This window comes from Rhinopithecus bieti, unplaced genomic scaffold, assembly GCF_001698545.2.
Source record: "Rhinopithecus bieti isolate Rb0 unplaced genomic scaffold, ASM169854v2 scaffold_30785, whole genome shotgun sequence".
NCBI lineage: Eukaryota > Metazoa > Chordata > Mammalia > Primates > Cercopithecidae > Rhinopithecus > Rhinopithecus bieti.
Window position 1 is genome coordinate 386,297 of NW_016813379.1, and position 25,623 is coordinate 411,919.

Consider the following 25,623-nt stretch of genomic DNA (forward strand, 5'->3'; position numbering starts at 1 on the left):
AAAAAAAAGTTAGACAAAAAATCCCCACCCAAAAAAAAAAAAAAAAAAAAAGTAGACTAGAAAGTGCTAAGTGACAGAGCATATTTGTTTTTCATTCGGACTGTTTTTTGTTTTTTGCTTTTTATAAAAGACTAGTATACAAATTACAAATGCTGGATGAGCTCAAACTCTCAAATATGCATTATTATTTTCACAGTCATCTAATTTAGAGACAGTGGAACAAATCCAAGTAACAACTTTATTGTAGTATACAGCACAATTTTTACATACATATTAGTGGTTTTGACAGTGTTACTTTTGAGCAGACCTTAGATGAATCCACAAAGTTAATATATTAAAAATAAAATATACACAGTAAAACAACAGGCAACCAGATGTTCAGAATCATGCAGATAGGAGTGGTTTGGTTGGTGTTATCACTGGGTACCTTGCCTATTTAACTCACCAGCAAATACCACTTCTTCTGTTTCTCGTTCCCATATAATTCATCAAAATCAGAGTTCTAAACATACACAAAATAAACCTCTTTTAAAGCCCCATCAGTAAAAAATTTCAATTAATAAGCTTATCATCAAACCAAGAATTCTGCTGACCATTTGCTCAGTCGATTACTAGAAAACAGGTAATATCAGCACCCGATCTAAAGGCAAGCCTATTTCATGTATTAAAACACCAACAAGAGAGATTAACCAACAAAGCAACTATTAACAACATATTTATCTTAATATAAGACACTGAGAGAAAAGTAAAAATAATACATAAATATCACTCCACTGAGCCAGGATATAACTCATGGACTACCAGATACATGAGTTTCTACCTGTCAAACAATGCTTTAAATATTTTTCTAGGAAAACCCCCCCCCCACACACAATATATATTGGAAGATGCAAAGGAAAGGCAGAAATGTGAATGTATGCATCTAGTTCCACAATTTAAAATAAATATCAAACTGACAATATCAAGCTAAGTGACAATGACTTAACCACTGGGCACCAAACAGACAATACAACTGCTCACTGTAACACATAAAGCTCTTCAGGAGTTTCCAGCAGATGGCCATCCCAACAATACTGTCATAATACAGATAAAATACTCATCCACTGTGGAAAGAGACCCTGAAGAGAATGTGGCAAAGGCATAGAGAAAAAGTTGGATCTTTTGAAAAAGTTAATGATATCAAAATACTTTTCCATCACTGGTAAACCAAGCTAGGTCAAGTATGTGTCCCAAAGCAGCACTGAATTCAGAGTAAGAGGTTGGCAGAAAAGTTTGGAAAACTGCAGTTTTTAAAAATTGGCAATTTCTCCATGCTTAATAAAACTATCAGAAGAGGTATAATGTTTGTTCGTTTGTGGAATGTTGACTGCTTGCTGCAAAAATTCACAACATGAATGAGGACCCGCAGAGATGCGTATCAATGAAATATTTTTTAAAAAATTTACAAAAAACTAAAGTTTCTATTTAAAAAAGAACCATGTTATGCCAAGATGAAACATGGTAAAAAGTAGTGTAAGTTCTGTCCATGATTCTTTACCTAATGAATGGGAAAGTGATAGAAACAATTTTCTTCTTAAAAAGGAAGCTTTGTTATTGCACTGACTTTTACAACCTGANATTTGTTTTTCATTCGGACTGTTTTTTGTTTTTTGCTTTTATAAAAGACTAGTATACAAATTACAAATGCTGGATGAGCTCAAACTCTCAAATATGCATTATTATTTTCACAGTCATCTAATTTAGAGACAGTGGAACAAATCCAAGTAACAACTTTATTGTAGTATACAGCACAATTTTACATACATATTAGTGGTTTTGACAGTGTTACTTTTGAGCAGACCTTAGATGAATCCACAAAGTTAATATATTAAAATAAAATATACACAGTAAAACAACAGGCAACCAGATGTTCAGAATCATGCAGATAGGAGTGGTTTGGTTGGTGTTATCACTGGGTACCTTGCCTATTTAACTCACCAGCAAATACCACTTCTTCTGTTTCTCGTTCCCATATAATTCATCAAAATCAGAGTTCTAAACATACACAAAATAAACCTCTTTTAAAGCCCCATCAGTAAAAAATTTCAATTAATAAGCTTATCATCAAACCAAGAATTCTGCTGACCATTTGCTCAGTCGATTACTAGAAAACAGGTAATATCAGCACCCGATCTAAAGGCAAGCCTATTTCATGTATTAAAACACCAACAAGAGAGATTAACCAACAAAGCAACTATTAACAACATATTTATCTTAATATAAGACACTGAGAGAAAAGTAAAATAATACATAAATATCACTCCACTGAGCCAGGATATAACTCATGGACTACCAGATACATGAGTTTCTACCTGTCAAACAATGCTTTAAATATTTTCTAGGAAAACCCCCCCCCCACACACAATATATATTGGAAGATGCAAAGGAAAGGCAGAAATGTGAATGTATGCATCTAGTTCCACAATTTAAAATAAATATCAAACTGACAATATCAAGCTAAGTGACAATGACTTAACCACTGGGCACCAAACAGACAATACAACTGCTCACTGTAACACATAAAGCTCTTCAGGAGTTTCCAGCAGATGGCCATCCCAACAATACTGTCATAATACAGATAAAATACTCATCCACTGTGGAAAGAGACCCTGAAGAGAATGTGGCAAAGGCATAGAGAAAAGTTGGATCTTTTGAAAAGTTAATGATATCAAAATACTTTTCCATCACTGGTAAACCAAGCTAGGTCAAGTATGTGTCCCAAAGCAGCACTGAATTCAGAGTAAGAGGTTGGCAGAAAAGTTTGGAAAACTGCAGTTTTAAAATTGGCAATTTCTCCATGCTTAATAAAACTATCAGAAGAGGTATAATGTTTGTTCGTTTGTGGAATGTTGACTGCTTGCTGCAAAATTCACAACATGAATGAGGACCCGCAGAGATGCGTATCAATGAAATATTTTTTAAAAAATTTACAAAAAACTAAAGTTTCTATTTAAAAAAGAACCATGTTATGCCAAGATGAAACATGGTAAAAGTAGTGTAAGTTCTGTCCATGATTCTTTACCTAATGAATGGGAAAGTGATAGAAACAATTTTCTTCTTAAAAAGGAAGCTTTGTTATTGCACTGACTTTTACAACCTGACATAGTAATTTAGAAAAATCATGTAGTAAAATCTGTAAAATTAAAATACAAAATTCTAGTTTGTAAACATCAGTTGGCCAAGTCTATTCAGAGTCCTTCATGATAGTGGAATGGAATGAATAATTAATTCACTACCTTATTTATTTGCTGTGAGGGGGAAAATTCCAGAACACAGCCTTTATACTTTCACAGTAATTATATTCAAAATATATAAAGAAAGTCAGTGCAGTTATCTTATTTTTTTTTTCTTTCCCTGTGCAATGTTCAGCTCTCACCCCACTCCCAAGTGCCATAATTGAAATAATACTGGTTTGGAGACTTAGTACAGATTGGTCATAAATGCCGCATAAAGTCTGTAGGACTTCGGTAAAGGTATTTCCAAATGGCGTAGTAATGCACTGCAGCTGCCGTGGCCACAAACAGGTGCCAGATGGCGTGGGCAAATGGAATGATGCCATCACTCTTGAAGAACACAACTCCCAAGCAATAAATTAAGCCCCCACAGGCAAGTTCCTGAAGTCCATCAGTGTTGTTCTGTCAAAAGAGAAAAAAAATAAAGAAAAAGGGTTTGATGTTACTCTGCATGGCAAGCTACAGATAACTGTAATTCCCTCTAAGGCTCTTGATTTTCTAGACAATGAAGAAGCTGTGTGAACACAATCCTGATCTGTAAACATGAACCAAACATAAAAAAAGTCTCTCATACATCGACCTGGATTGCCCTTTGGACTGACAATCTTGAGTTGAGCAAGCAATCACATTACAAGTCCCAAATGAAAAAGCAGAACATTCTGCTCATTTACAGCATATTTAAGTAAAGTGCAATCATAGTCAGACACAGAAGTTCATTTTAATAAAGTGCAATCCTCTGTTCTCATCTTCCCCTTTAAATGCTTTCTTCCCTACTAAGGCAGGCCCAAGCCACTCTATTTATAATTCACATCTCAGCCAGGGTATTCACTTCCCTTTGTCCTTCTCAAACACTGTTCTACACTGATTGCTTCTTTGAGACTTCCCCTGCTTATGTGAGCTTACAGATTCCTTAAGGCTGACGCAAGAAAATAGTAACTAAGTGTGACCTCTGAGATCATAGATCAATTAGTACAAAATATTTCCCAGCCTTCTAGGTGTCTCCAGGCCTTTTTGTCTTTGAGCCTGGCCATTGCTTATCTTAGCAATAAGTTAATATTCTTGTGTGTCTTAGGGCAGAAGGGAGAATATTTTAGGCCGTTCTTGGTTTTCAAAGATCGAGGCCCATCTACAAGATTAAAATGGCTTGTATGAATGAGGAGAGAGAATACAGGCAATGCTTAGAAGCTGCTGAAGAAGCAAGTCAGTCCCCTGGATTTCTGAGGACTAGGAATAGAAAGGAGACAAGTTCTTCAGAGTGAGCGGAAACCTAAGGCAGATCATGGCAGGGCCTTGGAAGGGGATAGGTGTGTGGGTGTCCCAGAGGCCTGAGCACTGGGCAGCAGTCTTGTGAGCCCCACAAGAGTAAAGGGAAGCTCTAACTCAGGCACCTAATTAGAATAGGCCCCAAGGGCCTCGGCTAAAAGCAAGGCAACAATCACCCATCATGAGCTAAGGACCAGGTGTGAGGATCTAGGACCAGTTGTGAGCATCAGTCCTTTTTCAAAGTTCACAGAAGCCCCCATGTTTTGTGTAGGATCAAAAGATGGGGGGCTGGGCACGGTGGCTCATGCCTGTAATCCCAGCACTTTAGGAGGCCGAGGCGGGCGGATCACGAGGTCAGGAGATCAAGACCATCCTGGCTAACACGGTGAAACCCCGTCTCTACTAAAATACAAAATTAGTTGGGCGTGGTGGCGGGCACCTGTAGTCCCAGCTACTCGGGAGGCTGAGGCAGGAGAATGGCGTAAACCTGGGAGGCGGAGCTTGCAGTGAGCTGAGATCACACCACCGCACTCCAGCCTGGGCGACAGAGCGAGACTCCATCTCAAAAAAAAAAAAAAAAAAAAAAAAGGTAAGGAGCCAATCCGAATGGACTGACATCAGATTTCTTCCTAACCTTGGTAAGGAAGGACTTCAGCCAGATTTATTTTTATTTAAAAAGTAACACAGACAAAATACCACACGCTATTAATTCCTCAAGGTTATACAGCAATGAATGCACATTATACAAAATTATTTGTGTGTGTATTAGGAGCCCTCTTCTAGGATGGGGTAAGGCTGTCATCAGATTCCCAAAGGGGCACAGGGACTCCCAAATGGTAAGAGTCATTCATCTAACACAACCCCCTTATTGCAGAAGTGAGGAGACTAAGGCCAGAGCAGTGAAGTGGCCTGAACAAAATCACGTGGCTGGTCACTGTTCCAAAATATCCTTTTTTTTTTTTTTCCTTTCTGCCAGAACAAGCAAGACACCAAACCAAGTACACCGGTTAGTTTTGACATATATTCTGTTAACAGGTATTCTTAAGACACCACATATACCTCAACTTTCAAAGACCTAGAACATAGTTAATTCTGTATCAAAATAGAATTTTTTTTCATTATCATTATTGTAACTATGTGCCAGGCACTGTTTGAAGCACTTCATATATTTATTCATTTAATCTTCACAACGACTCTAAAATTAGGTACTATTATCCCCATTATACAGATCAGAAAACTTTTTTATCCAGTCTGACAATCTCTGCCTTTTAATTGGAGTGTTCAGTCCACTGTGATGTAATTGTTACTATATAAGAGGTACCTAATTACTGATATGTTTGTATTGAAGCGTCCCGTCTTGCTCTCTGTTTTCTATTTGGTTTCATCTATCCTTTGTTTCCATTTTCCAATTTCCCCACCTGCTTTAAATTAAATTGAATAACTTTGGGATTCCATTTTATCTTTCCTCTTGATTACGTAACTATAACATTTATTTTGCTTTTGTTGTTGTTGGTGGTGGTGGTAGTTATTCCCTTTTGTGAGATGGAGTCTCATTCTGTTGCCCAGGCTGGAGTGCAGTGGCATGATCTCAGCTCACTGCAACCTCTGCCTCCCGGGTTCAAGTGGATTCTCCTGCCTCAGCCTCCCAAGTAGATGGGATTACAGGTGCGTACCACCACACCCAGCTAATTTTTGTATTTTTAGTAGAGATGGTGTTTCATCATGTTGGTCAGGCTGGTCTCAAACTCCTGACCTTGTGATCCACCCGCCTCAGCCTCCCAAAGTGCTGGGATTATAGGCGTGAGCCACCGCGCCCAGCCAGTGGTGGTTATTCTATGGATTACAGTGTGCATCCTTAACTCATCACAATGTACCTTTATTATTATATCCCCTACACAAAGTTAAGACCCTTAAAACAATGTGCTTCTATTTCTCCACCCCATCCATTGTTGCCATCTACTTTACTTCTACATGTCAGAAACCCCCAAGCTATCTTGTGAAGAAATTAAGAAATGAAAAATAGCCATGTATTTACATACAAATTCATTATTTCTAGCAATCCTGGTTTTATTTATTTATTTAGACACAGCGTCTTGCTCCATTGCCCAGGCTGGAGTGCAGTGGTGCGATCTTGGCTCACTGCAACCTCCGCCTCCTGTGTTCTAGTGATTCTCCTGCCTCAGCCTTCCGAGTAGCTGGGATTACAGGTGCCCATCACCATGCCCAGCTAATTTTTGTATTTTTAGTAGAGACGGGGTTTTGCCATGTTGGCCAGGCTGGTCTCAAACTCCTGACCTCAAGTAATCTGCCCACCTCAGCCTCCCTGGTTAAATTTTTGACATTAATGTTACTAAACTGACCTAACTTCAACTTGAAGTTGATAGGGTTTTTTTGTTTTTTATTTTCCTTTCAGCACTTTATTTATTTTATTTTATTTATTTTTGAGATGGAGTCTCGTGCTGTTGCCTAGGCTGGAGTGCAGTGGCCTGACCTCAGCTCACTACAACCCCCTACAACCTCTGCCTCTTGAGTTCAGGCAATTTTCCTGCCTCAGCCTCAGCCTCTTGATAACAGGGATTACAGGAGCTCTGCCACCATGCCTAGCTAAGTTCTGTATTTTTAGTAGAGATGGGGTTTCACCATGTTGACCAGGCTGGTCTTGAACCCCTGACTTCATGTGATCCACCCACCTCAGCCTCCAATGTGCTGGAATTACATGCGTGAGCCACCGCACCTGGCTCCTTTCAGCATTTTAAATGTGCCATTACATTGTATTCCTGCTCCCATGAATGCTGATAAAATGTCAGTGGTCATCTTCTCTCCTTGCTCTTTTTTCTCTCTCTGGCTGATTTTAAGGTCTTTTCTTTGTAGTTTTCTTTGTGTTTATCCTGCTCAGGCCTCCTTGTGCTTTGTGGATCTCTAGGTTGATATTTTTCATCAAATTTGGAAAAGTTGTAACTACTATTTTCTAAAAAAAAAAATAAATAAAACCCATAAAACAGAAAACTCAAAATCAAAAACTGCCCCAATTTCTTTCTCCTTTTGTTCATTTTTAAATCACTCTTTTCTCTCATGTTTCAGTTTGTATAGTTACTACTGACCTGGCTTCAAGTTCACTGACCTTTGCTTCTGCAATATCCAATCTGTTATTAAATCCCTCCAATAATTTTTTTTCCTGCAAGATATCACAGTTTTGGGATCTGGAATCCCCATGTGGATTCTTCTTCATAGTCTCCATGTATTTTCTGAGATTTCTCATCTGTTTTAAACTCCTCGTGTGGGAATCTCAATCTCTCTCCTGTCTTTTGATCTGTGTCTATTGATCTGTTTTCCCTTAGGTATGTGTCACTTTCCAGTTTCTTGCCTAACTAGTAATATTTATTACATATTTATTATTTATTTTATTACATTATTATTGATTTCTGATAATATTTACTTATGGGTACACGCTAAGTTGTTACAGTAAAGATTCTGTTGTATTCCTTTAAAAATTGTTGAGTTTTGTTCTGTTAGGCGGTTTACTTACTGGAGGATCAATTTTATCCTTTCGAGGTTTGTTTGGGCCTTGTTATGGTAGTTCTAGAGTAGCCCTCTCTCTAGGGATGGAGTAGCTCTACGCCTAAGCTGTGGCCTTGGCAGGGTCAACTGAGTGCCTGGGATGTCCAGCACCATCTGTGAACTCTGGCTGGTTGGAACTTCAATGTCTCTCAGCACTGGGCACTGTCTGGAATCTCCATTTATCTTCCAGCCTTCTAAGAGTTATTTGCAACTGGAGCTTGCAGAGTTTTGCCCTGCACAAATTCAGCTTGATATCTGGACAATGACTCAAGGAAACTGCTTTATGGATTTCTGAAGCATCCTCCCTGAGCAGCTCCCTCCTCTTCCATACCCTGCCCCACAAACTGCAGCCTTGTCGGTAGCTTGAAGTGTAATTTCTGTTTCCTCCACCCAGGCTGCGGTTCTCTGGGCTTTACCTCCTTTTGTTGCTGTTTGGAAAGTGTCTCCAGGGAAACAACTGGGTGAATTCAAAGCTCATTTTCTTGGTTTCTCTTCCCTTAGGGATCATAGTCCTGTACTGTGTTCAGAGCCAAAAAACAGTTGCCTTTATTCCTTTTCCAGCTTTACAGGTCTTTATGGCAGAAGGATAAGTCTAATACCCATGATTCTGACCAGAACCAAAGATTCTCATTTTCACTCATCCTGTTACTGTGTTAGCTGCTTTGTTACTTCATTCATTCTGTTACTTTGTTAGTGGTTTATGAGGTCCTTTGTGATCTGGACTCTTGTCTAGCTCTCCAGCTTTGTTACAAGACTTGTGCTACCTGCATACCTGCCCCCACTATGTATATGTACATAACTCAAGCTGGTACATGTATTTTATGTTACAAACAATGAACTATTTTCATTTCTCCAAAGATGCTGGTGCTTTCCTCTTCTCTGGGCTTCCTTCATACTGCATTCTCTACCTGTAACATTTGCCTCACCCCTTCCATCTCTCAGCTCCTACACGTTTTTCCAAATCAGCTGAAATATCACTTCCTCTGGTACTTCTGTAATGCTCCCACAGCAACCTGAACTTTCCCCAATCAAATATTTTATCAAATTTCATGATCTCTTTTTCTTTAGTAGGAACTGTATTTGCCTGCTTGATTCTGAAATTGATTTGCTTTCCCTTAGGTATGTGTCATTTTCCAGTTTCTTGCCTAACTGGTAATATTTATTTATTATATATTTATTATTTATTTTATTACATTATTATTGATTTCTGATAATATTTACTTATGGTACACGCTAAGTTGTTACAGTAAAGATTCTGTTGTATTCCTTTACAAATTGTTGAGTTTTGTTCTGTTAGGCAGTTTATTTACTAGAGGATCAATTTTATCCTTTCTGTGAAGGCAATGTGGGGGATCATCCTGCTTGATTATCAGAACCATTACTCACCTGCTATTGTACCACTTATGGAAATATCAATTATAGATTTAGGCTAGTAAAATTACTGGATAAACCTGCTCTTATGATACCCAGAGGGAATTTGCTTGAAATTCTACTCTAATAATTAGGCTGCACAAACCTTGCTTATATTGCTTTGGGTGTCCTGAAATGCCCTCTAACTACATGGCCTTCAAGGCTGATTTTCTCATTTCTGTCACTACACTCCTCCTCCTAACCATTCCCTGTTGCTTATACCATCTATATGTATTTTGGGTGCTAGGTAATTATTAAAGCCATCATAAACCTCATATCTCAAAAAAAAGTATTTTGTTAGAGTCTCATAAAGACATCCCCTGAAAAAACAGAACCAGATTTGAAAGGCTTAAACATTTTATAGGTGTTTTTGTGACCAGGAAAAAAACTATCACAGAATGATGCTCTTATAGCTAGGCGTGAAGCTTATGCCTATAATCCCAGCACTTTGGGAGACCGAGGCGGGTGGATCACCTGAGCTCAGGTGTTCAAGATCAGACTGGCCAATATGGTGAAACCCTGTCTCTACTAAAAATACAAAAAATTAGCCAAGGGTTGCAGCCGGCATCTGTAATCCCAGCTACTTAGGAGGCTGAGGCGGGAGAATCGCTTGAACTCAGAAGGCAGAGGTTGCAGTGAGCCAAGATTGCACCACTGCACTCCAGCCTAGGTGACGGAGCAAGGCTCTGTCCCCACAAAAAAAAAAAAAAAAAAAAAAAGTTCTTACAATGTGCCTATGAGATTGGGAGTGAAATCATAAGTACAGTTCTTCTGAATGACATAGGCTCAAAAGAGTTCAAACTAAACACATTGGGATCTCCTTAATTAATATAGTGCCTAGAGCCTAAGATACTGGAATATATAAGCCAAAGGCCTGGTAACCAGGTGGATGGAACCATGAAGTTGTAATAATATATTTTCATTTCAAAAAGACAGATACACACAGACTTCTCAACAGTAATTCAATTTGAAAGGGAATTCTAATATATACATGCAACTGCCATTACAGGTAATGTTATACTTTACCCACAAAAATCCCCAAAAGATATAGTCAAGCAAAGTAAAAGGGGGGAAAAAAAACATGCTTGCCTTAGAAAACAGAACAAACAAAAAAAAGTGCTTGACTTATGACTTAAAAGCAAGGGAAAGTAAAAGTAAGAGTAAAGGGATTTGAAAAATATCTCTCTGAACCTATTCTGGTTCTGATTCAGGAAAGTACCATAAAGACAGAAACATACCTAAATTTATAGCTTTCCCAAAATGTACATGGTGCCTAGTGCAAGCTTACGAGTTGCTGGCACACTTCATTATTTTTATTATTTTTTTGAGACAGGGTCTCGCTCTGTTTCTCAGGCTGTAGTGCAGTGGCATGAACAAAGCTCACCACAGCCTCAATCTCCTGGGCTCAAGCAATCCTCCTGCCTCAGCCTCCCATGTAGCTGGGACTACAGGCACATGCCACCATGCCCAGCTAAACACTTCATTATTTATGTTATTTTTGAGTCTCTAATGAATGGACATAACTTCAGAAAGAAAAGCTACAAATATCTATAATCATATTAAGTTCCAGGAGTTTAAAAGAAAATAACTAAAATTCTGAAGCCATGTCTTACCATTGACGTCACCACCAAGGCTGGAGAGAATCCCATTGTGAGATAGAAAAAGAGTTCAACCACCTTATACCTGTAGGAACAGAAGTGCAGTTAATTTAACTTATGCATTTCTATAACACCTAACAATTTACATACCAGCCTTTCCTTTCTACTTTTGAGAAAGAAATGTAAACTCTTAACTATTCAAATACAACATTATTTCTCAGTAGGCAACCACTAGGCCTCTAACTAAAACACAGTAGTTGAGTAACAAGGAACTAGCATTTCTTTCAGAGTTGAAAAGGCATCAAATCCCACATGCTACCTAGAAAATGTTTTCTGCCAGCCGGGTGCACTGGCTCACGCCTGTAATTCTAGCACTTTGGGAGGCCGAGGCAGGCAGATCACGATGTCAGGAGATTGAGACCATCCTGGTTAACATTAACACCGTGAAACCCCGTCTCTACTAAAAATACAAAAAAAATTAGCCGGACGTGGTGGTGGGCGCCTGTGTCCCAGCTACTCAGGAGACTGAGGCAGGAGAATGGCATGAACCCGGGAGGCGGAGCTTGCAGTGAGCCGAGATCACGCCACTGCACTCCATCCAGCCTGGGCAACAGAGCGAGACTCCATCTCAAAAAAAAAAAAAAAAAAAGAAAAGAAAATGTTTTCTGCCAAAAGTAGTTATCGTTTAACCCACGCCACCTTGTAAAAGATTTCCTCTTCTGATCCTAGAGTGTCTGCTTTCATTACCATTCCAATCCATAGCTATAAGTGAAATTCAGAAGATGAATGGAGATGCAGCCTGGAGCCTAGTTTATCAGCAAAAAGGAACAGCAAACCCCTAAGGAAAGGACCTGTAATTCTGTCTGTCTCTTTATTTTGCACCTGCACAAACTGTAATTTTAAGGTTCATCACATTAGACTACAAAAGATCTAAAAACTCTAAGAAATACATTGCACTGAAATTCAAATTACCTTTCAGCCTAATCAAACCAGACTATAAGCTCCTCAAAGGCAGGAACCAAGATTTAATTATGTTTTGATCTGTAAATCCTAGAATAGTACCTGGAACAATTTAGGTACTCCCTAATGTCCGCCAAACTGAATGGCCAAGGGTGACTCCTACCTCATTCATCGTATTTTATACTCAAAGCTTACCATGAAATAATCATATAGGGGAAGAATGGGTTTATGGGTTTTGTTTACACCAGAAGGCCGGCAAAAGGAGAAAAGACAGTTGCCTTTCTTGACTTCCTATTTTATTCAAGGATATAAATAAGAGATTTGAGTCCAAGAAGCAAACTGTTCCCTTGGACTTATATATATTATAATATATAACAGTACTCAGCAATGCTAATTATGGTAAAAGGTATTTAAGTGAATTTCAGAGCCAAAAGTAGTGAAAACTACCATTTTCTTCTTCTGAAAGGGGAAAACAATTTGGCACTTTCTGATAAACACAAATTATGTTCAATTCTGAGAGCCATTCTGCCAAGCACAATAGATAAAGAATTTAATGAACTGTAAATAAACCCAATGACAAAGATTTCATGGTTGTGTGTTTCTCAAATTCAAACATACAGAGTAACGAAAAGAGCAATGGAATCAGAACTGGGATGTTTGGGTCCTAATTTCCAGATGAGTCACTAATTTGATGCATATCCTAAATGTTCTGACTTTTTTAATCATGAAGCTGGAATACGGGACCTTGAAGGTCTTCTCCAGAGCGAAGATGCTAAATTTCAATAAGCTTTTGTTTTTATATTGCTCGATAATTAGGACTGTCAGCTATGAATAACTGGCTAAAAAGCAGTACCCTAGAGCTAGGATATGAAGAGTTCCAATGTCCTTCCCAACATCCTTTTTCTCAAGACACCCTTTTTGGAATACCCTATAGGTCCTTCTTTAGGTAAATATTGTGCTGAGCATTTAATTCCTGTTTTCTCCGATCTTCATAAACACCTTGACAAATGGCTGTTTTTCTCACATGATGACTGAATCACAGAGAATAAGGCCAATTTGCCTCATGCTATAGAAATGAAGTCTGAGGGACTCCAAAGGGGCTGGTCACCATGTCCCCTCAACTACATTATACCACACCTGTACCACTCTTGTTTTTCCACAGCAATCTTTCCACTAATAATGGATACCAAATGGTTTTGAAGATTTATTAAAAATAACATATTCTATGTATGTATTTCTACTATTTTGAAGTACGAATAAAAGTAAATTATATTGCAATGCAGATATTTAGGCAGTCGATTTTAAAACTATCAAATGTAAATTATTTTCTCTTACTTTTCATGGTAGAGAAATACATAAATGGTTCCTCCAGCTGCCATGAGCCAGATAAACCAACGCATGTGAGATGCCAGGGGTCCAAGTTCACGAAGATTTAACCTAAAAATGTAAACATGACAACAAAGAACAGAAGTGATAAATGAAGGGAATTAATAGAACCTGTGTCATTGAAAACTGAGAAAGACTTAGGATAAGAGCAGGAAGAAAAGGCACTCAACACATCAAGAGGCATTTGGGCAATTTAGGTAAAATTAGGCAACTCAAAGACAAATTTGTCAGTCGACCTTTAAGACTCAGAATTAGGCCGGGAGCTCACATCTGTAATCCCAGCACTTTGGGAGGCCGAGGCGGACGGATCCCTTGAGGTCAGGAGTTCAAGACCAGCCTGGCCAACATGGTGAAATCCCATCTCTATTAAAAATACAAAAATTAGCCAGGCGTGGTGGCATGTGCCTGTAATCCAAGTTGCTCAGGAGGCTGAGACAGGAGAACGCTTGAGCCCGGGAGGTGGAGGTTGCAGTGAGCTGAGATCACACCACTGCACTCCAGCCTGGGAGACAGAGCAAGATCCTGCCTAAAAAAAAAAAAAACACAAAAAACTTAGAATTAGTTTCGACATGGTTTAAAAATAGAACCAGCTAAAAGCAGACAAGTAGAAGGGAGTCCCAGCACTCTTGTGATGCCTAACTTACCCTATTAGGCAGAATGAGGTCAAGACTGCTTGCCCTTTAATTTCTGACTGTGTATTTGGGAGTAGATTGCTTACAAAGCTTAATGAGAACCTGGAACAAAATCCTGAACCAGGATCACATACCCACAGTGGATACCTAATACACAAACCAAGTATCTCCACTATCAGTCTCTCTGCCAAGACAGAACATGAGAAGAATTACTCCTAACATATATTATGGAAGACATTTTGTTAGAATTTAACCATGGACTGTTGTGAGGTCTGAATTTTAAAATGCTGCAAATTCATTTGTATTAACTTCATATTAAGAATACATGAGAAGTTCGGGAACAGTGGCTCACATCTGTAATCCCAGCACTTTGGGAGGCCAAGGCTGGCAGATCACTTCAGGTCAGGAGTTCAAGACCAGCCTGGCCAACATGGTGGAACCCAGTCTCTACTAAAAATATAAAAATTAGCTGGGTATGGTGGTGGGCACCTGTAATTCCAGCTAGGGAGGGTGAGGCAGGAGAATCACTTGAACCCAGGAGGTAGAGGTTGCAGTGAGCTGAGAAAGCGCCACTATATTCCAGCCTGGGTGACAGAACAAGACTCTGTCTCAAAAAAATAAATAAATAAAATAAATGAGGCCAGGTGCGGTGGCTCACACCTATAATCTCAGCACTTTAGGAAGCTTACATGGGTGGATCACCTGAGGTCAGGGGTTGGAGACCAACCTGACCAACATGGTGAAACCCCGTCTCTCCTAAAAATACAAAAAAATTAGCTGGGCATGTGCCTATGGTGGCATGTGCCTCTAATCCCAGCTACTTGGGAGGCTGAGGCAGAAGAATCTCTTGAACCCAGGAGGCAGAGGTTGTGGTGAGCTGAGATCACACCATTGCACTCCAGTCCAGCCTGGGCAACAAGAGCAAAACTCTGTCTCAAGAAAAAAAAAAAAAAAAAAATAAATGAGAAAAAAACAAATGCTGTCCTGATTATCTATAACTACAAAAGTCACATTTCCAAATGGAAAAAGTACAGCCTACATATCTAAAACTACAGGTAAACAAATTGCCTACTCTGATATTTAACTCCTCAGCTCACATTTAAATTCTTTTTATTCATTTACTTATTTTAAATTAAAGAATTTAAAATAACTAAAGTAAGGAATCCTGTTTGGAACACCCTGTAGGTTCCTACTGAAATAAGCATTGTTCTGGGCATTTTATATCCATTCATAAAGGCCTCTCAGTGTTCTTCTTCCAACATGAAGCCAACCTATAATTTAGTCAGATGCAGGGCAAAGATAGCACTTACTTTTTACTCCTTCAGATAATCAGGTTTCTTTTGAATCATTGATGCTGCATTAGCCAGAATCTAGAGGCATCCTGTTTCTAACAACTGCAGTAGATGATAGCAAAATATAAGCTTCTGAGTTTTTAAAACTGGATTATGTCTTGTAGAGGAAAGCTAATGTTTCTTTAATTAAGAGTTTCAAAGCAACAAAAGATTATATTTGATCAGCACCAAAAAGGCAGAAAGATCAAAGGCACTGAACAGAATACCAGGTATTTTAAATAGTTAACTCATGTGGCCAGTTCTCTTACTCAGCAAAAGAAATGATAAACACACTTGCTATATAGTAGCTACTGCACTTGAGGTGAATTGAAGACAAATGGCTTAAATTTCAAAAACAGGCTGGGTGCAGTGGCTCACACTTGTAATCCCAGCACTTTGGGAGGCTGAGGCGGGCAGATCACTTGAGGTCAGGAGTTTGAGACCAGCCTGGGCAATGTGGTGAAACCTCATCTCTACTAAAAATACAAAAATTAGCCAGGCATGGTGGCACATGCCTGTAGCCCCAGCTACTCAAAGGCTGACACAGGAGAATCACTTGAACCTGGGAGGCAGAGGTTGTAGTGAGCTGAGATCATGCCTCTGCACTCCAGCCTTGGTGACAGAGTAAGACTCTGTCTCAAAAAACAAAGAAGCTGGATGTGGTGGCAGGCACCTATAATCCCAGCTACTCGAGAGGCTGAGGCAGGAGAATCGCTTGAACCCGGGAGGCAGAGGTTGCAGTGAGCTGAGAACACGGGCCACTGCCACTGCACTCCAGCCTGGGCAACATAGTGAGACTCCGTCTCAAAACTAACAAACAAACAAAAATGGCTGAGCATGGTGGCCCATGCCTGTAATCCCAACACTTCGGGAGGCAGAGGCAGGCATATTACTTGAGGTCAGAGTTTGATAGCAACCTGGTATTGACAACATGGTGAAACCCTATCTCCACCAAAAAAATCAAAAATTAGCTGGGTGTGGTGGCACATGCCTGTAGTCCCAGCTACCTGGGAGAATGAGGTGGGAGAATTACTTGAACCAGGGAGGTGGAGGTTGTAGTAAGCTGAGATGGCGCGCCACTGCATTCCAGCCTGGGAGACGGAGTGAGACCCTGTCTCAGAAAATAAAAAAAAATAGGCCAGGCATGGTGGCTCATGCCTATAATCCCAGCACTTTGGGAGATCAAGGTGGGCGGATCACTTGAGGTCAGGAGTTCCTGACCAGCCTGGTCAACATGGTGAAACCCCATCTCTACTAAAAATACAAAAATTAGCCAGGCATGGTGGCACGTGCCTGTAATCCCAGTTACTCAGGAGGCTGAGGCAGGAGAATCTCTTGAACTCGGGAGGCGGAGGTTGCAGTGAGCCGAGATTACGCCACTGCACTTCAGCCTGGGCTACAGAGCGAGACTCTGTCTCAAAAAAATAATAAAATAAATAAATAAGCTTGCTTTCCTCATACACATTTACAGCATTTCCACTTAAACAATTCAATTTTCTAGTGTTCTGAACAACAGCAGAGGTACAGGGAAACAATATGGAGAGCAAATGTTACAGATTTCAAGAGTGAGCAAGTTATCTGCACACATGGTGAAACCCCATCTCCACCAAAACCTTTGCACTTCTTCTTGAACAATCCAGTACCCAGATATTATAAACAGCAGCAATATTCTCCCCTTCAAATATGCAATCTGACCTGAGTACATCGAATGGGAAAAAAAATGCATGCACGTATGTGTTCAGGAGGAGGGAAGGTGGTGTACACATGAGGGCTGAGGGTGGGGACAAGAGGAAGAGAGGAAAGGAAGAGTGAGGAATTCTAATCATAAAATCACTACCTTCAAAAATAGGAAGACTGTATCTTACCATGGAGCATAAGAAGCAGCAATGAAGAAATAGATAACCATTCTATCACACATGTGAAAACAATGCTCCACTGTCCTAGTGAGGGGGAAAAAAAAGTTAAGTAAATTTTTCAGAAAGTGTTCAGATAAGAAGTACGGGTTATCACTCCACTATGTTGCAATTTCCATTCTTGTTCTTGTTCTCATGGCCTTTACACTTGTTCTGCCAAGGTCACACAAATTTTTGTTGTTGCTAATGTTATGAAGTCATGAGTAAAAGCTTTGTATTATTTTTTAGGTTGCACATACAATAGATACTCTCAGCATATATGAGACATAGGGACAGAGCCCCATGATAGTTAGGAAGTCTGAAGTGGTTAAAGCAAACAAACAGAATCTGTCTTTTCTGATGTTTTCCATTTCTTTTGGATCCCATCTAACAGAAAAATGAAGTTCCTGGAGGGCAGACCACCTCCCCCCCTCACCCCAGCTCCTATCAGTGCAGGGCAAAGTCCTGATGTTCAGTAAACACTCCCTGAGCTGAAATCACATTCTTTGTGTCTTTTTAGAATGTATTTACTGTTTTTACTTCAAATATCCTGGTGTGGATAGTATATAGTAATAAAGGAAATTCAGAAACTAAGGAAAACAGTAACAAAACAAAGAAAGGCACATTTACTACAAAAGCATGGCCACCTGTATTTCTAAGAAAGTTCCTCCTTCCAAAACTGAAAAGTCAGGGGTCTACGTACAAAGAGTTTGGTTCACTGAGGTCTATTCATAAAATGGATTAGACAGAATCTGCCCTTTACTGAGGTAATTTAAAAGTACAAATTTGTAGTATCATCTTGAATCTATTTTCACTGTCCAAGCAGGTATAACTATAATTTGAGGGAACACCAGTATCAGACTTTGCTTCCCCCTACATGTAACATGGACCAAAGCAAACCAATAAGGACTTGTGTGAATAAGTGAAAAAATATACCCCATAAAGGCTGGGCGTGGTGGCTCACACCGATAATCACAGCACTTTGGGAAGCTGAGGCAGGTGGATCACTTGAGGTCAGGAATTTGAGACCAGCCTGGCCAACACCGTGAAACACTGTCTCTACTAAAAATACAAAAATTAGCCAGGTGTGGTGGCGCAGGCCTGTAGTCCAAGCTACTCAGGTGGCTGAAGCACAAGAATCAGGAGGCAGAGGTGGCAGTGAGCTGAGATCGCACCACTGCACTCCAGTCTGGGCAACAGAGTGAGAGTCTGTCTCAAAAAAAAAAAGAAAAATGTATTTCATAAATATATATACCTACCATGTATCCACAAAATTAAAATAAAAAAAAAAGTGTTAAAGGAATGAAAAATACATTTGTGAGAAAGAATGGGTTTCAGTCTACTAGTCATCAGAAGCTATAGCATACCCATAGATGACACTTTACGCCACGGGTCTAAAGAAGCGAACACTACATCAATGCTTTTCAAACTTGACTGCACATCATCACCTGGGGAACTTACAAAATACTGTGACGGCCTCCAGTTCAGAAGACTCTGAAGGGCTAGGAGGTGAGATAGAGGTTGGAGGAAGGGGAAGAATAAGTTTTTATAACTCCTTGGATGACTGTGATTCCTAGCAAGGTTTTGGGCCTTTCTAATTCTGTTTTCTAGATTGTTATACGCTGTTAGAGTAGATAGACGGATCTGGAGTCTTATCCAAGATCTGCCACTGACCTCTCTGACTCTCACTTTCCTCATAGGTAAAGTGGAAATAAGATCTTTCTCATGGAGTATGTGTGAACATTAAATGAGATAATGTAGGCCATGTATCTAGCATAGTACCTAGCACACGGGAGCACCTAGCACGTAATAAATGCTAATTCCCTTCTCACTTTTACTTAAATAAGCCTTTTTTGATATTTAAAAATTTTAATGAAGAGCAAAAATCTACACATGGCATGTGATTCTAGCAGTGCTATTCAAAGTTCAAGAGAATCTAGTTTCTATTACACCTCTGGCAGGGAGACCCAGAATACTGAAGTAGGTACCTACAACTTTTTATTGATCCAGAATCTAGATATCGAAGCCAAGTTTGCTGAGACAACCACAAGCATTAAATTGTGCCAAGAAGATAATAAAGTACTCTGCTTCTAACCTGGCCTCTAGGCGCTGCGGCAGTGTGTCCTAAGGAGCCAGGACAGGCACTTTTGTGGTTCTCTTTTGAGTGTCCCAGAGTGCCCTTGTGATTCAATGCTGTAGTTTTATTTTAAGCCCAGGAAACTGTTGCCTTACAGGAAAAGGTAGCAGACTGCAAGCTATATGCACTATTGTAAAAGATATGGTGAAAAAAACTAGGACTTGAAGTCAGAGGTCTTGGAATAATCGGATTCTGCTGGTTTCACTGACTCAGACAAGTCAGGTCACTTCTCTGCGCCTCAGTTCCCCCAAATAAAAATTAAGTGATTTGAATTAGATGATTTATAAAGATCCTTCCAGCTCTAAAACTCAAGGATTCTACATGTGAGAAAACCAGTAATCATCTCATAAATCTCAAATCCTACTTGTAAATGAAGCATATCTTTTAAATATCAGATTGTTTGAATAGTTTGAGGTTTTTTTGGACATTCTTTAAAACCAAAAGGCATATTCCAGTATTTCTTTAAATTGCTCATAATCTGCTCTGAATCTTCCTGTTTTGAAAAGAAGTTTTGCCCTTTAGGGTTGTGCAGAATCCATTTCACAAGCAACCCATTCCCACCTCAATGGTGTGGTGCTCCAAAATCAGTCCTTCACTCAGAGGAGGAAAGCTTTTATGTTCTTCTCGTTGGCAGGCCAAGAGCTATAGTATTGTTTTGAAAGTGCTTGATGGCTATTAATAGCAAAATATGTGAACTTTGAATAATATACACAAGACTTAATTCTGAAAGCTAAACTTTGCAAAATGGTAAACTCAAACAGTAAGTATACCTCCATACTTCACACACTTGTGGGGTCTTTTGAAATTTTCAAGTTATTTTCAAGTACCTTATCTCATTCACCTATCACACTGACTGTGTGACTCAGGTATTATTATTCTCATTTAAGTGATACAGATACTGAGGCTCCACAAGGTCAAGGGATTTACCCAACATTAAAGAGTAGGGCTGAGCCTCAAAGCCTGCCTGCCGACTCCAAGCTCAGTGTGCTCTGTCACTACCCCACAGCTGCTGCTCCCATCATATCCTTAGTATGCTTGATAGTATTGGAAAATAGCTCTCAGGTTTTTAAGTGGTAAGTCCTGGGGAATCAGTGAGGTTTTGTTTGGGGTTACTGAGCAAAGGACTACCTTTTTAGATGCATACTGGGGAGGAGTCCTCAAACTTCATCCAGTCCAAAGAACAAGTCCTGAATAATGGGATAGTATTCTAGTCTACAAGGCAGAAAAATGTCTACTCTTTGCCCTACTTGACTAAAGCATGCCAGCGTGGGAGGCTACCAAACATGTTGAGTCAACTATTTGGATCTGTTGAAACAGCATGCCAGCCACTGTACCTTAAGTGGCTCTTTTTCCACGATACAATGTGAAATACTGTAGAAACGATGAAGAGGGCACAGAGTCCCATTCCATAAATCCATGCTGTTATCTTTTCCCAGCAGTCATCAGACAGCCGATGGAGGAGGGCACTGCCCACGATGGCCGGAACAATGAGGAACTGAGGGAAAGATAAAGAATGGTGAATGGAATATTCTGGCTTTTATGGAATTGAGTCTTTTACTAAAAGTACAGAGGTTTACCAGGAACAATTTTAGTAAAATAATCTTAAAGCAAGTATTTGTGTTTCCTGGATAATCATAACGAGAGCCAGATGAAATTAACTGCTACACTGGAAAGCAGGTAATACCATTCAGGGCCCAGGAATTGTGCCAACCAATGGGGATACAATTAAGCCATCAAGGATGCAACATTATTCAGCTGTTGCAAAATAGATGTTCTTTATCCTAATTTCATTAAATAAGGACATGTTTCATTCTACTTTATAATCTGATTTAGAGTAATTACTTAAAAGATTCAAATAGCAAGCAGGCTGGGTGTGGTAGCTCATGACTGTAATCCCAGCACTTTGGGAGGCTGAAGCAGGAGAATCGCTTGAGACCTGGAGTTCAAGACCAGCTTGGGTAACACAGCAAGACTCAGTCTCTACAAAAATTTAAAAAATTAGCCAGGCATGGTGGCAAACACTTGTAGTCCCAGCTATTTGGCAGGCTGAGGTGGGAAGACTGCTTGGGCCTGAAAGGCTGAGGCTATAGTGAGCCGTGACTGTACCACTGAACTCCAGCCTGGGAGGCAGAGTGAGACCCCGTTTCAAAAAAATTTTTTAAAAAAAGCCAAGCATATACGCAGATTTTTCAGGGAGGTCCTCATTTTAAAACATCTGTCCTGTTGCAATTGAAATCTCAACATTTCAGGTCAGGATAATTGAACAAATCAAGTAATAGGTATTATAAAGTACACAGCAACACACACATACAAAAAGTCAATTGTTGAAGTTATACACCCCGATTTTCAGTTTGGATCTGTACATTCCACCAATTTGAGAACTACTGCAGAGTGAGAGAGTTTTGGGGTCACTTCATTTTTAACAGAGCCTTTTAAATAAGCAAGAGCAATCCATTTCCAAGGCCCACCTATTCAAAAAATCCTGAGAATTTTAGAGAGAATTTGGCTTTCTGTACCATATTTCATAGTCCACATGGTCACAAACTTTAAGGTCTAGTCATATGTGTATGATTATGACTAGTAAACATCTTATAATGACAGAAACTCCCAGGAGAATAAACGACTTTATTAGATATGAGAATAAGTATACTTGACAAAGAATACAAACATTAGCAATTTGTTTATCTTTTTTCTCCCCAAACCTACATTTGCCATCTTGCAACAGAATGTTAAATCCCCTAGATGAGACTGGCATGAGTTTTTCAGATGCTGAAGTTTTCATTGGCCCAAGCAAAATTAGAACATTAAATACACTTGCATCTCTGCTGGGAAGCAATGGCCACTGTAGGGGTGGGAGTCTATGGCTCCCCTCCCTATTTCAGAGGATTTAAGTATATTTAAGTACAATAAAGTTTTTCATAAAACAAAATGTATTTCATTGAAAGGAATGCCCTTTATCTTGAGATCTTGAGATCATGTCCTTTCTACTTTTCATGTTTAAGTATGTTCTCTCCAGTGAAATGATGACAAAAGGGGTGTTTTGTCTGTGTTAGAAATATTATTGGTCCCTGAAATCCAAAAATTCAAGATATGGTTTAATAAGATTATATTTTCTGTTCTAAAAACTTAATATAGAGGTTTTGTCAGGTTTCCCTTAACTTCAGTTTATACAAGTGTTCCTTAACCTGTGACACATTCAGAAGAGACAAGTTAAGTATATTCAGGTTCATCCTGAGTAAGTATTATTCCTAAAGGTAAGCTGTGTGTCTCAATCTCTGAATAATTGTATTGTACCAACAATGTCTATCATAGTTAAACTAGCCTGTTCTAAACATTCATTGTTAAAGAAGTAAACTGGTCTTTTCTCTATTTCTTGTTTTCAGATGTATCCCAGTCACTATGTTTCCCGCAAAGTCACTAAATGCAAGGGAATAATGAAACCACCCATAAAGTAAAAAATTTATAATGATATAAGAAAATGCCATTAATGTCACATTAACAGGAAAACTGAAAATACATACATATTCACAAACACCCCCAACACAGACACACACACACACACACAAAGAAATGCACCAAAGTGTTAACAGTTTATTCCTGGTTAGTTTTGTTTTCTTACACGTTTTCAGTATTTTTTAAAGTTTCTAATGATGAGCATATTTTGCTTTTATAATGCAGAAAAAAATCAACAAAAAAATGTAGGGATCACATCAGCTTTTTCTTCACCAATGTGGAATAACATCTCCTCTGGGGAGCAGTGGCCAGTGTAGGGGTGGGAGGCTATGGCTCCCCTCCCCATTTCAGAGGATCACTTAATTTAAAAATGCATCTTTTTCAATAAATTGTGAACGCTCCTTGCCAAATGAACATAGCTGATTGTCTTGAAAAGGCGATTCATTTCATTCTAGGGGTGAGAGTCTTCATAAATAGGTGTATTTGGTTTTTCTATAACTAGGGTACATACTACTATTATTCCCTTAAAGATCTTGTTGGAGAAAGCAATTCCAGGACAGAGCTGACTGTAGGTTAGAACACACAAAGCGTTCTACATGCTTATATAGCTTCCGGTGACATGACCCAGCACTGATTTCCTGGTAGATAAGGTCACAGAGATGGGTAAATCCAACTAATTGCGCTGAGGTTACTAGAGATAACTATCCCTTCCTCCTGCCAAAGCCCTGTAGAAAGGGTGGCAATGGCAGAAAACTTGTACTCACTGCGTGTGTGTAACAGTTAGCAGCATGTTCATAGCAAGTTGGCTTGTAGCGGCCATTGGCTGGAGCTCGATGGTTCATGAACCTGCAAAAACAAAAAGAACGTGATGTAAGAAAAACTCAAAGTGTGTGAAGAACAATGAGGAAACCTACCAGTGGGCATGTGGTCTATTTTAAGCGAGGAAGTGACTGGTGGAAATACCTAGTTGCGGTAATATAGCCAAAGCCACTAAAGAGGAGTCAAACAAGCCAACAGCAATGATCCTTAAGCAAATACCCTAGTTTACTAGATTAAGCAGTCTTTCAGTTTATTCAAAAGAAAAACCTTCTATAACCAAAAGCAAACTTCTACAACCAAAAGCAAACAGAAACCATATCCACCCCTTCAACTGGAACCCTCCTCCTTCATTCACACACATACACACACATACACACACACACACACACACACACACACACGGCACAACTAGAAAAGAAACAAACGAAATTTTCTAAATTTTATTGTCATTTAGTGAAAAGGGATACACTACATTTGAAAAACAAAGTTTCTATTTTCTCTCTTAAAATTTACAAAACTTTATACAGGCGCATCTTTAAAACCTACATCCCATGATTAACAGGCCTGTCCCACTAGTTTCCCTACATTGTATTACCTGTCGAGCACCAGACAGCTTAAATAAGTGGTATCTGGCTACCTCCAGGCAACTTAAAACAGGAGGTATGTTTTTCACCTTCATTATTCCTGAATTCCAAGAGTCTGCTTCAAAGACCAAACACGACTACTACCTGATTCTTTTGGCTACAAAATTCATATATACACACAAACGTGTGTATGTATCTAAATATCAAAATCTGTTACATATATAGACATATGCCCATATTCCACACTTCCCTTTAGGCTAACTTTGTGACAATTAGTAGTACAGCGAAAAGCATGAATACTACAGAACCTAGAGAGGATAGCCTTCTTCCATTTCAGTATACTGAGTGAGGATGCCCTCGCCACCAAAAACCCAACCCATACCCACAACAGGTTTCAATGAGGGACTCTGGATTAGTCTAACTCTTCCTTTTTTTCTCAGAAGGAGAGAAAAAAGCAGCTGTCTGAATAAAATAAAGAAGCAGATGCACAGAAACAGATGGAGCCAAAAAAAAGAAAAAAAAAAACAAAAAACTTCAACAGCATTCAGGTCACAGAGGTCTACTGCATTCCTGTGCTTAAGAGTCTGTAAGACGTCAACAGGCTTTGCACAATAAATCATCCTTTTGCTCAAGCTAGTTTAAAGAAGTGTGAATGGCAGGGGGAGGTGGTTGGCATTTTGTGCCACTAATGAGTTGTAACTACTCATTACCTTATTCATACACACAATAAAAAATGGTACAAGGCTGAACCAAATAGTAGAACCAAGTTGCCAAAAATTGGCTAAAACGCATGACCAAGCCATTTTAGAGAGTGTCCAGTTTACAAATAAAAGACCAGCCAATACTCTCTCCCTGAGTTAAGAAGAGCCTGTTATCCTTAGATCAAATAAATAAAAATAAAGTGGCAGCCACTATTAACACAATACAGATAGTTCAGGTGGAAAATCCACTGCGGAATGAATTTGGGACAGTGAAGATATTTCACTTGGCTCACTGATGGGTTAAGATATTTAACTAGTGTACAAAATATGTACTTACTGAGTATAATCTACCAGATGGCTTGAAAATCAACTGTTAAAGAGAAATATACAGCTACTAGCTTCAAAATTTATCCAAGCTATTCTCAAATATAGTTAACTATTATCAAGCATCATCTTTTCTCCCTCTGATAATATTTTAAATAATTTTACTATTTCCTAAGGGACAAGAGTGTTGCTATACAGTTCTTATTAGCAAAAAAGAAAATAATTACACTGTTGGGAAGAATGCTTTAAAAGTGTCCCAAGTATTGGAGGATATACCACATCATTGCCCTGAGATATAACAAC

General features: G+C 39.2%; 1 protein-coding gene across 2 annotated transcripts in view; it reads right to left on the reverse strand.

Annotated features, from left to right (window-relative positions):
• Nucleotides 1-219: 219 nt before the first annotated feature.
• Nucleotides 220-25,623, reverse strand: part of MMD (monocyte to macrophage differentiation associated) — a 31,307-nt gene continuing 5,903 nt past the window's right edge. The window contains exons 2-8 of one of the 2 annotated variants that reach the window (XR_001880688.1): nt 23,657-23,738; nt 20,774-20,934; nt 17,276-17,350; nt 13,397-13,498; nt 11,117-11,186; nt 3,137-3,674; nt 220-1,612 (exon numbers count right to left, since the gene is read on the reverse strand). Coding sequence is in view for 1 of the 2 variants with exons in the window: in XM_017848154.1 (XP_017703643.1) it covers nt 3,474-3,674; nt 11,117-11,186; nt 13,397-13,498; nt 17,276-17,350; nt 20,774-20,934; nt 23,657-23,738 (691 nt within the window). In the remaining variant the exon portion in view is untranslated. Of the gene's footprint in view, nt 1,613-1,749; nt 3,675-11,116; nt 11,187-13,396; nt 13,499-17,275; nt 17,351-20,773; nt 20,935-23,656; nt 23,739-25,623 lie in introns of those variants that run through there. The other variant, XM_017848154.1, reaches the window with a different exon arrangement.